This window comes from Rutidosis leptorrhynchoides, chromosome 2 (genome assembly GCF_046630445.1).
Source record: "Rutidosis leptorrhynchoides isolate AG116_Rl617_1_P2 chromosome 2, CSIRO_AGI_Rlap_v1, whole genome shotgun sequence".
Classification (NCBI taxonomy): Eukaryota; Viridiplantae; Streptophyta; class Magnoliopsida; order Asterales; family Asteraceae; genus Rutidosis; species Rutidosis leptorrhynchoides.
Window position 1 is genome coordinate 25,578,651 of NC_092334.1, and position 16,870 is coordinate 25,595,520.

At 31.4% G+C, this 16,870-nt stretch overlaps 1 protein-coding gene across 1 annotated transcript; it reads right to left on the reverse strand.

Annotated features, from left to right (window-relative positions):
- Positions 1 to 687: 687 nt before the first annotated feature.
- LOC139887718 (probable DNA N(6)-methyladenine demethylase ALKBH1B) lies at positions 688 to 14,418 on the reverse strand. Its single transcript, XM_071870780.1, has 5 exons — positions 14,411 to 14,418; positions 6,148 to 6,246; positions 4,165 to 4,368; positions 3,623 to 3,928; positions 688 to 774 (listed from the first exon to the last, which is right to left on the reverse strand). Exons 2-5 carry the CDS (start codon positions 6,235 to 6,237, stop codon positions 688 to 690), a joined length of 687 nt encoding a protein of 228 aa, XP_071726881.1. The 5' UTR covers positions 6,238 to 6,246; positions 14,411 to 14,418.
- Between the last annotated feature and the right edge of the window lie 2,452 nt (positions 14,419 to 16,870).

Below are 16,870 nucleotides of genomic sequence, written 5' to 3' on the forward strand. Positions count from 1 at the left end.
AACCTTTATTTTGTCAATAAAGATTTTAAAAGCATTACGTAGATTATCAAATAATGATAATCTAAAATATACTGTTTACACACGACCATTACATAATGGTTTACAATAGAAATATATTACATCGACATATGTTTCTTGAATGCAGTTTTTACACAATATCATATAAACATGGACTCCAAATCTTGTCCTTATTTTAGTATGCAACAGCGGAAGCTCTTAGTATTCACCTGAGAATAAACATGCTTTAAACGTCAACAAAAATGTTGGTGAGTTATAGGTTTAACATATATATATCAAATCGTAACAATAGACCACAAGATTTCATATTTCAATACACATCCCATACATAGAGATAAAAATCATTCATATGATGAACACCTGGTAACCGACATTAACAAGATGCATATATAAGAATATCCCCATCATTCCGGGACACCCTTCGGATATGATATAAATTTCGAAGTACTAAAGCATCCGGTACTTTGGATGGGGTTTGTTAGGCCCAATAGATCTATCTTTAGGATTCGCGTCAATTAGGGTGTATGTTCCCTAAATCTTAGATTACCAGACTTAATAAAAAGGGGTATATTCGATTTCGATAATTCAACCATAGAATGTAGTTTCACTTACTTGTGTCTATTTTGTAAATCATTTATAAAACCTGCATGTATTCTCATCCCAAAAATATTAGATTTTAAAAGTGGGACTATAACTCACTTTCACGGATATTTCCTTCCTCGGAAATAAGACTTGGCCACGGATCGATTCACGAACCTATACAAATATGTACATATATATCAAAGTATGATCAAAATATAATTACAACCATTTTTATTATGTTTTAAAGATTTGAGTGTATTAAGTCAGCTGTCCTCTTTAGTAACCTACAACTAGTTGTCCACAGTTAGATGTACAGAAATAAATCGATATATATTATCTTGAATCAATCCACGACCCAGTGTATACACGTCTCAGGCTAGATCACAACTCAAAGTATATATATTTTTGGAATCAACCTCAACCCTGTATAGCTAACTCCAACATTACTGCATATAGAGTGTCTATGGTTGTTCCAAAAAATATATATACATGGGTCGATATGATATGTCAAAACATTTGCATACGTGTCTATGGTATCCCAAGATTACATAATATATTAGAATACATGTATAATACAATATAAGTTAGCTAGGATATGATTTGTATAGATTTGTTAAACATTTCCCGTAGCTAAAAAGATCAAAAATATCCAATCTTGTTTTACCCATAACTTCTTTATTTTAAATCCGTTTTGAGTGAATCAAATTGCTATGATTTCATATTGAACTCTAATTTAAGAATCCAAACAGAAAAAGTATAGGTTTATAGTCAAAAATTTAAGTTACATGTCAATTACTAAAGAGGTAGTCATTTCCGTCGAAAAAACGACATCTTGATGACCATTTTGAAAAATATACTTTCACTTTGAGATTAACCAAGATTTTGGATATAGTTTCATGTTCATATGAAAAATCATTTTCCCAGAAGAACAACTTTTAAATCAAAGTTTATCATAGTTTTTAATTATCCAAACCAAAACAGCCCCCGGTTTCACTACGACGGCGTATATCCGATTTTATGGTGTTCATCGTGTTTCCAGGTTTTAAATCATTAAGTTAGCATATCATATAGATATAGAAAATGTGTTTAGTTGATTTTAAAAGTCAAGTTCGAAGGATTAACTTTTGTTTGCGAACAAGTTTAGAATTAACTAAACTATGTTCTAGTGATTACAAGTTTAAACCTTCGAATAAGATAGCTTTATATGTATGAATCGAATGATGTTATGAACATCATTACTACCTCAAGTTTTCTGAATAAAACTACTGGAAATGAGAAAAATGGATCTAGCTTCAAAGGATCCTTGGATGGCTTGAAAGTTCTTGAAAAAGAATCATGACACGAAAACAGTTCAAGTAAGATTTTCACTCGAAATAAGATTGCTATAGTTGTAGAAATTGAATCAAAGTTTGAATATGAATATTACCTTCAATTAGAAAGATAACCTACTATAAATAACAAAGGTTCCTTGATCTTATATGATTACTTGGAATGGATTAGAAAGCTTGAAAGTAGACTTGCAAACTTGGAAGTATTCTTGATTTTTATGAAACTATACTTATGGAATTTATGAAGAACACTTAGAACTTGAAGATGGAACTTGAGAGAGATCAATTAGATGAAGAAAATTGAAGAATGAAAGTGTTTGTAGGTGTTTTTGGTCGTTGGTATATGGATTAGATATAAAGGATATGTAATTTTATTTTCATGTAAATAAGTCATGAATGATTACTAATATTTTTGTAATTTTATGAGATGTTTCATGCTAGTTGCCGAATGATGGTTCCCACATGTGTTAGATGACTCACATGGGCTGCTAAGAGCTGATCATTGGAGTGTATATACCAATAGTACATGCATCTAAAAGCTGTGTATTGTACGAGTACGAATACGGGTGCATACGAGTAGAATTGTTGATGAAACTGAACGAGGATGTAATTGTAAGCATTTTTGTTAAGTAGAAGTACTTTGATATGTGTCTTGAATTCTTTCAAAAGTTTAAGAATACATATCAAAATACAACATGTATATACATTCTAATGGACTCGTTAAGTCTTCGTTAGTCGTTACATGTAAGTGTTGTTTTGAAACCTTTAAGTTAACGATCTCAATTAATGTTGTTAACCCAATGTTTATTATATCAAATGAGATGTTAAATTATTATATTATCATGATATTATGATGTATGAATATCTCTTAATATGATATATACATTAAAATATCGTTACAAAGATAATCGTTACATATAAGTCTCGTTTCGTAATTCTTGAGTTAGTAGTCATGTTTTTACATATGTAGTTCATTGTTAACACACTTAATGATATATTTAAATATCATTTTATCATGTTAAATATAGTGTATCAATATCTTAATATGATACATATGTATTTAGTAGACGTTATCATAACGGTAATCATTATATGTATCATTTCGAGTTTCTTAACTTAGTAATCTCATTTCTTATGTATATCACACATTGTTAATATACTTAGTGAGATACTTACTCATCATAATATTATGTCAACCATATATATATGTCTATATATACCACAACATGTAGTTTTTACAATTTTGTAACGTTCGTGAATCGCCGGTCAACATGGGTGATCAATTGTCTATATGAAACTTATTTCATTTAATCAAGTCTTAACAAGTTTGATTGCTTAACATGTTGGAAACATTTAGTCATGTAAATATCAATCTCAATTAATATATATAAACATGAAAAAGTTCGGGTCACTACAGAAAACATATATAATCTAGCATTTCTACGCATATACAATCAACAATACAATAACATATAAGCATCATACTATCATTATAACATATAAAATCAGAAAACAAGCCGAGCTCAACTCATTGAATTTTAATGAGTTGAAGGGGAAAAAAGTCGACCCACATTGAAGGGAAAAAAGTCACTTCTTTTTAGCAGCCATTTATATTTCATAAAAAATTAATAAATAAACATCACTATCATGATAAAAGACCAAGTGAGCAAATGGTAAAGAAAAGAAAAACTAACCTGATGAAGGCGAAGTTTTCCGGTTTTAGTACAAAAATTGACGATACATACGTCAGGGTCCATTAAAGGCGTCCAAGAAGCATGTACTTCTAGAAGTGAGTTTATAGCCAATGAAATGAATTGATCAGTAATGGGTGGTGCTTCGGAACCGTCACTTCGGTATTTCCAATCATATTTTGTTATCGGGTCCCAGTTTCGACCGAAGCACATCATATGTAAGTTCATACTTGTTCCATCTTTGGTTAAAGGTTCGTAGAATCCCCCGGGACCCATACCAAATTTTTGACATGTATTCACAATTTCAACCTAAGAGAGTAAGATTATATTAATATTTTTAAATAATCAAACATGTAATAAAGTAATTTACAGCAATTGTATCAGAAAGTAAGAAGAAAAATAAGAGATCCTTCATTTCTTTCGCAAACACATATATAGACACTTGTAATACACCGTAGTAATTATACAGCGCTGATGATATTATTATGGCTCTTAATAAAAAATAAAAACATAATGTTAAGCTTAATTACAAGCAAATGATATACCTGATCACTCACGCTGACGTAATTCTTCAAAAGAATCATTCCAATTTCGAGTTCCACCCACGAGCTCATTGGAAATTCCCGTTTTTTATCATCACGGATTAAACTGAATCGTTTTGCTTTATTCAATAAATATGCATGAGTCTTGTCATTCGGGTTGTGCATATCAAGATGATACTTATCATTCCAAGGATTACGTGACAAAGCCTGGACATTAATCAAACAACGTTTTCGTAAGTATTAATAAATAAAAACAGAATCTTACGAATGAGTTCTCTCTCCAGACAACTTATCTTGCAAGTGTTTGACAACATTGAAGAAAAAAAGCAAAGAGATTTCAGTAAAACCATGTCATAGACCTTCAATTGTTGATTTTCTTTCCTTTTCTAATGCAAATTAGAGAACTGAATTAAAAAGATAAAAAGCGTATGTGGTTGTATTTGCACAAAACGATCCTAAAATGTGAGTATTAACAATCACACATAATCTAAGCTCACTTGATAATAATAATAATTATTATTATTATCATTATTAGGATAGAAAGTATCTTTTAGGTTTTACTTCTCTACTAAAGCAAAGTAGCATCGAATTACAAATAAGCTAGAGCAACCGGTTGACTTAAGACCTAATGTCTTTTGTCAATGCTATAAAACCAGTTATATGAACGGGTTGACTTAAGACAAAATGTCTTGTCAACTTTCATATAAGGCAACACAAAAATCCTTTTTTATAAGGGTTTTAGCGTGTGAAATGACTGTATACGAGGATAACATTGTTATCCCGGCTCCGGAACACATACCCATCCACGTGATGGACGAGGGACTCCTGAAACCATCATATGCATATATATATATATATATATATATATATATATATATATATATATATATATATATATACATGTATATCTATATGTACATGTATATCTATATGTACATGTATACGTACATGTATATGTATACGTACATGTACATGTATATATATATATGTACATGTATATATATATATATATATGTGTGTGTGTGTATATATATGTGTATATATATGTGTGTATATGTGTGTATATATATATATATATATATATATATATATATATATATATATATATATATATATATATTGGTAGGATCAAGGGGGAAGTAACCAATCGGGTGAAGCAGGGGGGAAGCAAACTTTGTTCACGAACATTATAGATTAGATGAAAATATGAACATTTAAAAAAGACACTTTGTGATGAATGTCATTATTTTGGCGGAAAAACGCTCGAAGAAAAAATAAAAACATTCAATGCATTGAATGTTTTGCTACTGAGTTTATTTGCATCGTTTTGTTTTCATCTTGTATGAAATGTTTTTTTCAAATTTAGCCCAATTTAGAGTTTAGGGTTTATGGTTTAGGGTTTTCGGGTTTACTCCGTAAACCCAAAACCCAAAACCCAAAACCCTAAACCCTAAACTCTAAACCGTTCGTGTTAAAATATTCAATCTAAACCCTAATTTCTAAACCCAAAACCCTAATTTCTAAACCCTAATAGCTAAACCCTAATTTTTAACCCCCTAATTTCTAAACCCTAATTTCTAACCCCTTAAAAAAAACTCATAAACAAAACATTCAATGCATTGAATGTTTTCATTTTTTTCTTCGAGCGTTTTACCGCCAAAATAATAACATTCATCACAAAGTGTCTTTTTTAAATGTTCATATTTTCATGTGATCTTGATGCCTGAAAAAAAAATTCGAAAAAAAGGAAAAAAAATTACTTCCCCCACTTCCCCCCAAAAAAGTACTTCCCTCTTGATTATTTCTCTCTCTATATATATACATATATATATATGTGTATATATATATATATACATACATATACATATACATATATATATATACATACAATAATATATTATATTATATTATACTATATATTATATTATAACAGTGAATTTAAATAAGAATACAAAAGACTATATATTTAGTGATAAGAGTACTCACACCAACTGCAGATGCATTACGAAAAGGAATCAACGAGTGAGGTTTCATCATCATCATCGCCATCCCTTTTATGCCTTTCATCATTGTCATAATCACGACCTGTAGACATTCAGGGGTAAGTAATTCATAACCTGAATGAAAATACGTACGATTCTCAATTTAATTGGTAATAGAAGGGGTGTTCTATTAGTTAAAGTTGTTCATCGGTTCGGTTTTTGGTTTCAAAAACCGAAGAAAATTTAAAAACTGAAACCAAACAGATAATCATTAAAAATCAGAATTCTAATCAAAATCATCAATCAATCAGTCTGTTCACATGAAATTGGATTTTTCATTGGCAATAAAGATTTATTTATTGCATACATGCAATTAAACACTAATATACTAATACTAAATCAACACCATTCACTAAAGTATAAGCAAATTTCAAAGCATATCTTATTCTAACATGATCAGAAGCCACCTTTGAAAATTTGGTGAATCAAACTAATCTTAAATGCTTAATAATTATATTAGTAGCATAATCATGGACCATTTCAAGTATTGATCAAATATAATCATGTTTACATATGCATATTATACTTACATTGCTTGTTATACTTGCATATTTAACACTTACATATTTTACTTATATGTTCTGTTACTTTACTTGGTTACATGCTATATTTATCTATATATTTTCCATGGTAAGGTTTCTATTTTATCTACTTTACTTGCATTTAGTTACTTCACTTAACGGATTTCATGGTTCTTCTGGCCGGAGGTCCTTAGAAAGCAGTCTCTCTGCCCTCTAGTATAGGGAGGGACGACTTCTTCTACTCGCGGACCGATAGGTATCCGTGGGTGGAGGAATGACTTCCCTTTTACTCTAGAGTAGAGAAAAGACTGTCTACATCTAACCTCCCCCATACTTCACTTTGGTGGAATTGGGTATTGTTGTTGTTATAGCTATCTAACATACAAAATTTGATATAATAGTAAGTAGAAGAATCACATATATGTAGTATCGATTGTGAGCTAACCTCAAGAAGAATATCAAAGAAAAAACAAAGCGTAAACAAAGAAGTTGATAACTACAATCATAAATCGGTAAGTGTTATAATTCAGTAGGCTTATAACTACCTTTAGTGGTTTGATTCTTGATTAAGAATACTAATAATGAAGTGTACGAACAAAGATGATAATGGAGAGAAAGAAAGAAACACTTTGTAAGTGTGAGAAATTGTGCAAGTTTAATGCTTGCATTCATGGCTATTTATAGCAAAAATATCACAAGTTTAGGTAATACAATAATATTACTTTTGTGTATCAATAATTGACTATCCATTTATATATATATATATATATATATATATATATATATATATATATATATATATATTTATATATTATAACACTCCCCCTTGGATAGCAATTTTGTTTGTTGAAGATCAACTGTAAGTTACTGCCTCGTTAAAAACCTTGCTAAAGAAAACCCAGTGGGAAAAACTTTAGCTAAGGGAAAAAGAGTGCAGCATGGAGTTGACTCCCCCTCAAGTAGACATTGCTTCGGTTGTTACATCTTTTGAACATGTCTCATGCCAATGTTATGAACGTGTGTTCTGAAAATAGCAGTTGGAAGTGCTTTCGTGAAAAGATCAGCAGAGTTTTTGCTGGATTGAACATATCTCATTTCAATCTCGTTGTCCTTAATGAGATTTTGAGTGTATGAGAAGAATCTAGGAGGTATGTGTTTGGTTCGGTCACTTTTGATATACCCTTCTTTCATCTGTGCTATGCAAGCTGCATTATCTTCATAGATAATTGTTGGACTTTTATCGCGTTCTAGTCCACAAGAATCAGTAATGATTTGTGTCATTGATCTCAACCAAAAACACTCCCGAGTAGCTTCATGTAATGCAATCACTTTGGCATGATTTGATGATGTAGCAACAAGTGTTTGTTTTTGAGAACGCCATGATATTGCAGTACTTCCATTTAGGAATACATATCCAGTTTGAGATTTAGCTTTATGTGGATCAGATAAATAACCTGCATCAGCATAACCAACCAAATCTTGTTTTGATTCGTTAGAATAAAATAATCCTAAATCAGTAGTTCCTCGAAGGTATCGAAATATGTGTTTGATCCCATTCCAGTGTCTTTTGGTAGGAGCAGAGCTGAACCTTGCCAACAAATTAACTGCAAAAGAAATGTCAGGTCTTGTACAATTTGTAAGATACATAAGAGCTCCAATTGCATTAAGATATGGTACTTCTGGTCCAAGAATATCTTCATGATCTTCACATGGACGAAATGGATCAGTTTCAACATTGACTGATCTAACAACCATAGGAGTACTTAATGGTTTTGCCTTGTCCATATTGAAACGTTTCAAAATCTTTTCAGTATATGTTGTTTGATGTACAAGTAAACCATTAGGCATATGCTCAATTTGTAAACCAAGGCAATACTTGGTTTTTCCGAGATCTTTCATTTCAAATTCTTTCTTTAGAAGTTGAATGGCTTCATAGATCTCTTTATTTGTACCTATGATGTTAAGATCATCAACATAAACAGCTATGATCACATATCCGGATGTTGTTTTCTTAATGAAAACACAAGGGCAAGTAAGGTTATTTGTATACCCTTTGCTTATCAAGTAATTACTTAATCGGTTATACCACATACGTCCCGATTGTTTTAACCCATATAAAGATCTTTGTAATTTAATCTAATACATTTCTTTGGGTTTTGCATTTGATGCTTCTGGTACCTTAAATCCTTCAGGTATCTTCATATATATATCACTATCAAGTGATCCATATAGGTAAGCAGTCACAACATCCATGAGATGCATTTCTAAATTTTTAGAAACTGCTAGGCTGATTAAGTACCTAAAAGTAATTGCATCCATAACAGGGGAATAAGTTTCTTCATAATCAATTCCCGGTCATTGAGAAAAACCTTGAGCTACAAGTCTAGCTTTATACCTTGTAACTTCATTTTTCTCATTTCTTTTTTGGACAAAAATCCATCTGTATCCTACAGGTTTCACATCTTTAGGAGTGAGAATGATGGATCCGAAAACTTTTCTTTTATTGAGTGATTCTAATTCAGCTCGTATTGCATCTTTCCATTGAGCCCAATCATGTCTATTTTGACATTCAACCATAGATGTTGGTTCTAGATCATCATCATTATTCATGATGTCATATGCAACATTAAATGAAAATTTCTCATCAAGATTTTTCATTTCATTTCGGTTCCATAATATTTTTGAATATGCATAATTGATTGCAATTTCTGTATTGACATCATCAATCTCTTCTGCAGTAGGAGTACTGATTTGTGGTTCTTCTTGAACACTTTCTTTTACTTCATTATCAGCTGATTTTCTTTTTCGAGGATTTTTATCCTTTGAACCAATTGGTCTTCCACGTTTCTGACGTGGCAAAAATTCATGAGTGACGTTATTGCCAGCTTTTGGAATTTCAATTCGAGCTGGAGTATTTACTGCTGGTATATATGATTTTGTCACCGTTTTTGTATCTGTAAATGCATCAGGCAATTGATTTGCAAGTTCTTGTATATGCATTATCTTTTGAACTTCTGTCTCGCATTCTTTTGTGCGAGGATCAAGATACTTTAATTGAGGTTCACACCATGAAACATCATTTTCTTTATTTTTCATTTCTCCCCCTAATCTAGGGAACAATGTTTCATTAAAATGACAATCAGCAAAACGTGCTGTAAAAACGTCACCTGTCATAGGTTCAATATACCTTAATATTGAAGATGTTTCATATCCAACATATATTCCCAACCTCCTTTGAGGCCCCATTTTTATACGTTGTGGTGTCGCAATTGGAACATACACTGCACAACCAAATGTTCTAAGATGGGAAATATTTGGCTCTTGACCAAAAGCAAGTTGTAGGGGGGAATATTTATGACTTGCACTTGGTCTGATGCGAATCAATGCAGCAGCATGTAAAATTGCATGACCCCATATAGATACAGGGAGTTTTGTTCTCATTATCAATGGTCTAGCGAGTAACTGTAAACGTTTAATCAATGACTCGACTAAACCATTTTGTGTATGCACATGAGCAACAGAATGTTCAACAACAATTCCTATAGACATGCAATAGTCATTAAATGCTTGAGATGTAAATTCACCAGCATTATCAAGTCTCACCCTTTTAATGGTGTAATCAGGAAAATGAGCTCTCAATTTAATAATTTGGGCAAGAAATTTTGCAAAAGCCACATTACGGCTTGATAACAGACAAACGTGAGACCATCTGCTAGATGCGTCTATTAGAACCATGAAATATCTAAATGGTCCACATGGTGGATGAATTGGTCCACATATATCACCTTGAATTCTTTCAAGAAACATTGGTTATTCTTTCTCAACCTTAAGTGGTGAGGGTCTAGTTATCAATTTTCCAAGAGAGCAAGATGTACATGGAACCATTGTATCATGATGGATTTTTCTATCCTTTAGTGGATGTCCATGAGTACATTCAATAATCCTTTTCATCATTGTTGATCCTGGATGGCCTAATCTGTTATGCCATAAACTGAATACACCAGGATCAATATATTTTTCGTTAACTACCATATGTATTTCTGGTACATTTATATGTGTATAATGTAATCCAGAACTAAGTCTTGGCAGTTTTTCAACCACATGACTCTTGTCAGTGATACTTAAATATTTCTCATTTTCTGTTATCACTGACTGATAATCATACCCGTTAAGGTATATGTCGGAGAAACTCAATAAATTTCTGCTTGACTTGGGGGAAAATAAGGCATCATTTATTAAAAATTTTGTACCATTTGGTAGTATGAAATTTGCCTTTCCTATCCCTTTTATCAAGTTAGCATGTCCTGATATTGTATGTATAGTTCCTTCCGTTGGTTTTAGATCAATAAAATATTTCTCGGATTTAAGTATAGTGTGTGTAGTTCCACTGTCTGCTATACAGAGATCTCCACCACTTGATTGATGTTGTATTCCAGCAAAATTCATATTGAACTTCATATATAAGAAATAAATAGTGAGTACATTAATATTACACAATATTTTACATGCAAATAGATAGTACTGAAACATTTAGCAAACATAATGACAAAGACAGACGATATTAAATCGTTTATTTTTCGAAAGACACACAACTTAAACATTCAAGAAATCTTCATATAAATCAGATGGTTTCTCAGTGACTGTTGGATCGACGTTATCCACAAAGTTTACTTCCTTTTCTTTATCTTTCAGCGAATCCTGATACATCTTAACAAGATGTTTAGATGTTCGGCAAGTATTAGCCCAGTGGCCCATTCTACCACATCTGTAGCAAGATTCTTCAGAATTTTTAGAAGAATTTTCTTCAACATCTTGTTTAGTGGGCTTGTTTTGTGATTGATATTTATATTTTCGTGGATTATTATTTCTTTGACCACCACGGCCACTACCACGACCACGTCCTCGCCCATTACCATTACCATAAGGATGGTTTCTACCATAGTTATGGCTTTTGGCATGATGACGGTGATGGTTATTATAACCACGACCTTGCCCGCGTCCTTGTCCCTGTTTATAATTATTTGCAGTATTTGCTTCAGGGATTGCAAGTGTACCAGTAGGACGGGATTGCTGATTTTTCATTAATAGCTCATCATTTTGCTCTGCAACTAAGAGATATGAATTAAGTTCAGGATATGTTTTGAACTTTAGCATTCTCAAATTTCTTTGCACTGTGATGTTTGCAGCATTCATTGTGGAGAAAGTTTTCTCCATCATGTCTGCATCACTTATTTCATGCCCACGGAATTTAAGTTGTGAACATGTATTATACAGAGCTGAGCTATATTCATTTACTTTCTTAAAGTCTTGGAACCTTAATGTTCTCCATTGTTCCATAGCAGCTGGAAGTAAAATTTCTCTTTGATTATTGAATCTGCTTTTGAGACCTTCCCATAAAACATGGGGATCTTCTACAGTCACATAATTATTTTGTAAGCATTCATCAATATGTTGATGAATAAAGCAACATGTCGTTGCTTGTTCTTTTTCAGAACAAGTGTTGTTTTCATTTATGGCTTCAAGAATGCTCATTGATTTAAGATGCATTTTTACTTTTATAACCCATGGCATGTAGTTGTTTCCAGTTGATTCTAAAAGAGTAAATTTAAGCTTTTCCAGATTCGACATTTTCTATTAAAACAAACAACATGATAAATTATAGCCACTTTATATTCATAAGTTTATAAACATTAAACATAAAATTTAATATAACATAAATGATAAGTAGGTGACAGTGTCGACCATATGTAAGCAATCATTAATAAATGTTATATAATATAAATATAAATATTAGTAAACATAAATGATAATTAGGCGACAGTGTCGGCCATATAAATGTTAGATAATAGAAATATAAATGTTAGTAACATAAATGATAATTAGGCGACAGTGTCGGCCATATAAATGTTAGATAATTGAAATATAAATGTTAGTAACATAAATGATAATTGGACGACAGTGTCGACCATATATTATTCAGGTGGTATAACCGACCATATATCATTTAGGTGGCAGAGCCAACCATAATTAGTATTAAGATTATCGTGATGATAACGTGTTATAATTCAGTAGGCTTATAACTACTTTTAGTGGTTTGATTCTTGATTAAGAATACTAATAATGAAGTGTAAGAACAAAGATGATAATGGAGAGAAAGAAAGAAACACTTTGTAAGTGTGAGAAATGGTGCAAGTTTAATGCTTGCATTCATGGCTATTTATAGCAAAAATATCACAAGTTTAGGTAATACAATAATATTACTTTTGTGTATCAATAATTGACTATCCATTTATATATATATATATATTTATATATTATAACAGTAAGTTATTATACTACATTTATAACCCTTTTTTATTCAGATCAACATATGTTATATATAATCTTCACCTATAACACATATCTCAAAACCCAAAACCACCCAGATTTTTAATACAACTTTTCTTTAAAGAAAAAACTCATGTTACCCGAAACTTAAGATGTGCAATTCATCACTCAAACTTATTACAGAAATCGATTGACATATATAAAAAGGCTTCATTTTTATCAAAAATTTAGTAATAAATCCCTCTGAACCACCAACAAAAAGACAAATGTTTAACCGCCACCAACAACAACAATAAAAAAAAGACTTGGTTTTTGATCAAAGGGATTTACTTCACTTTTTTTTTTTTGTTGCCAAAAAACAAAAACTTAGTTAAACAACAAGAAGAAAAAATACAACGAAACATCCTTCTCCAAAGGAGAACAAGCAGACAAGCTCAGGACTAGAAAACTAAAAACGAGAACCAAAAACTAGCTAAGCTATCTATAACCGAGCCTGATTGAGCCAAACCAACTAAGACCGACCTAACAAACTAGAACCAACTAACAAACTAGAACCAACTAAACAAGAAACGATGCAAGTGGCTAATAGAACCAACTAACAAAAACATACAAAAAATACCCAACATCAATTTCCGCCAATCTTAACGCCGCAGACCGCTCGTTTCCGACCTTTAGACCCCGTTTTTTGGAGCTTCCCCGCCACTTTTTCCAAGGTCACCTCTTTCCCCAAGCGATTAGAGTAGGAATAAGATAGGACATTAGAAGGTCCGTTAGGGTTAAGCACGAGGTTAGAGTCGCTAAAGCCCCGAAATCTTAGTGAAAAACTTGGGTCCAAAGAACCCGACTTAACTTAGAAAAAAAATCAAAGCCTTTTTAAGTCGGTAAAAACCAAATCAGTAGGCTAACTTGATACTTTTTTTAATCCTTCCTTACTCAGATCAAAATCTTAATCTATAATGCATAACTCACCACCCAAAAAGACTCGATTTTTTATCAATATCAGGCCACTAATGTTATCAAAGCTGCTTAAATGATACTGTAATTAAGATGTACGATTCATGGCTCAAACTTCATCACTGTCCCAACTCTATTTACGTACCTAAAAAGGCTTGATTTTTATCAAAAGTTTAGTAATAAATTCCTCTGAACTGCCAGAAAAAATAGACTATTGTTTGACCACCAACAACAACAACACCGATAGAAAGACTTAGTTTTGATCATAAAAAAATCGAACTTTTAGCAATTAGTAGCAGTAGGATCCAACCCGAATCACAAATAGGTAGTAATTGTTGTAAAATTATAATGTATTTATTTATACAATAGATAGATCAATTTAAAGTTTATAGATGGTATTCATACCTCTAATTTCACCGATAAAGAAAAAAATAACTCCCCCCTTCGTTGTATGGTTAAGGTTTCATAAACTCACATTTATAACTTATATTATTACTCCGTATAATTTATAATTTATAATTATTATATTATTATAGTTAAGGGATAATAAGCAATTAGACGTAATGTATTGCGGAGTATAAAATAGTGTGTGAGATCACCTTCCTTAAATGTAAACTAGTGTGTTGGCCCGCGCTACGCTGCGGGTTTTTGACAATCCGAACTCTAACCTTTGAAAATACTATGGTGTCAAATCTCAAGACAAATGATGTCTATAATAAAATCATATAAAAAAATGGAATGGTAAGTTACTGTAACTGATCATTTGCTTGGTTAGATATGAAATTTACACAATTAATAGCATACAATATTACAATACTTTGCTTACAATAAAATAATTTAGAGGACATTCGACTAACCACTAACCGTTATGCTTTACATAGTTGACAGAGAGCACCAAAGACAATTTTTCCTGGTGGTGTTGTCATTGTCGCTACCCTTCCGTTACCTAACCTTCAATAAGGAGAATATCCAAATGAGAAATAGAAATCAGACTATCAAACTACGACATTGAGTTTGATCAGTAGTATATAAGTGTGCAAACAGTGATATGTCAACAAAGTTATGTGTAATACAATTATAAGTCCTAAAGCTACATGGCAGAAATATAAGTCAAATATACCTTTAGTAACTATTTGGCATATAAATACATTAGACACGATCCTTTTACAAACAACATTTAATTATAAGCGGAAGTCCTTATAAGTCCTGAAGTTACATGTCACAATATAAGGATTCAAACAACGGTAGTGAACGAAGACAATATGATTTAAAACAATATAAGTCCTGAAGCTACATAGACGAATTATGTTACAACCTAAATATATTACAATACCTTTGCAAATGCAAGACCTTAAGCACGGTAACCTCAACAACGACAGAAACCCTGTAATAAACAACAAATTTTAAAAAATCAATTAAAGAACGTGCAACAACAAACATTATTTTTCATTATATTATTCCCTTTATGAAAAAGAAAAAACCACTTCAATTGAAGTTGTAAGGAACCTTACAGTATGAGAAAACTAAGAATAAAACACAAATCATGAAAGTTTAATATGTAATGAAAAGTAAAAATTACACAGAAGTTATTAACATAACAAAGTTATAAATAATCCATCTATGCCTTTCAACATAAACCTTTTAGAAACCAAATTTTCTACATACAGTAGCACTTAAACATAAATCATTAGCACCATCAAGTCCTTTCAACATACAGCAGCAGCAACAATAACATTAAAAAAAAAAAAAAAAAAAAAAAAAAAAAAAAAGACTAACATCAAACCACTACACATTGACATATACAAACCAAAACTATAAGTAACAAAGAGTAAGAACCTATATATTTCAATATCTTTGCAAATGCAAGACTTTAAGCACAATCAAAAAACACAAACAGATTAATACTGTTGGTAGTCATCAAACACAAATACGAAGGATAACAACAAAGTTTTAAAAGTAAACAAAACAAAATAAATTATAAGCACAATACCTGTTGACAAAAAGCATTTACAAATACGTATAGTAAATGGAGATTAAAAACTGAAAGTAGCAAACCTACAACAGTTAGATTAAAGTTAATAAACAACCAAAAGTAAACAATCAAGCAATCAGCAACTTAGATTAATTAAATAAATAAAAAAACAACAAAGAAACTTTAAAAAAAAAAAATTAACAATCGGAAAAAAATCAAACCTTACTTCTAACAGAAGAAGCGATGGCATAAGTTGGTAACACCAGACGCAAATACCAAGAAGCCGGTGGTGCTTACGTCGGAGACGATTGGTAAAGAAGCCGTTACCACATTACACTTTTAATAAACTTAATTATGTATTCAAACTTATGATGAAATCAAACCAAAAAAATCATCAAATCAAAAATTTAATCTAAAATCTAAAATAATAGCTTAAGATTAACCTCGTTTTTGAAGACACGATATCTAACTCTGGAAAAAACATGTTACCGAAATCAAACGTTATTACCATCGATACAATCACACCCGTCAGCAGCAACGTCACAACTGACAACCATAAAATCGAACGATGACGAAATAAAAAAAAAACAAAATCTTGAACATATTACCTACTAACATGAGATTTACAACAAATTAACGGACATTCAGATTAAATGGACACAAAAAAAACCCAAGATCTTGCACAAATTACGTACCAAGATTAGAATCACAGCAAATAAACTAACATTTTTTTTACTTCTTGTAGTTATTCAAAAATCCAAATTACCCACCAGACCTATAACAACAGACCCATTAAATTACAAATTACAAACTTCAATTATATTCTTTCCATTAATAACACCATAAAAACCGAATTCGGAAAAGACATTCTCAATATTTACCAATTCATTAGG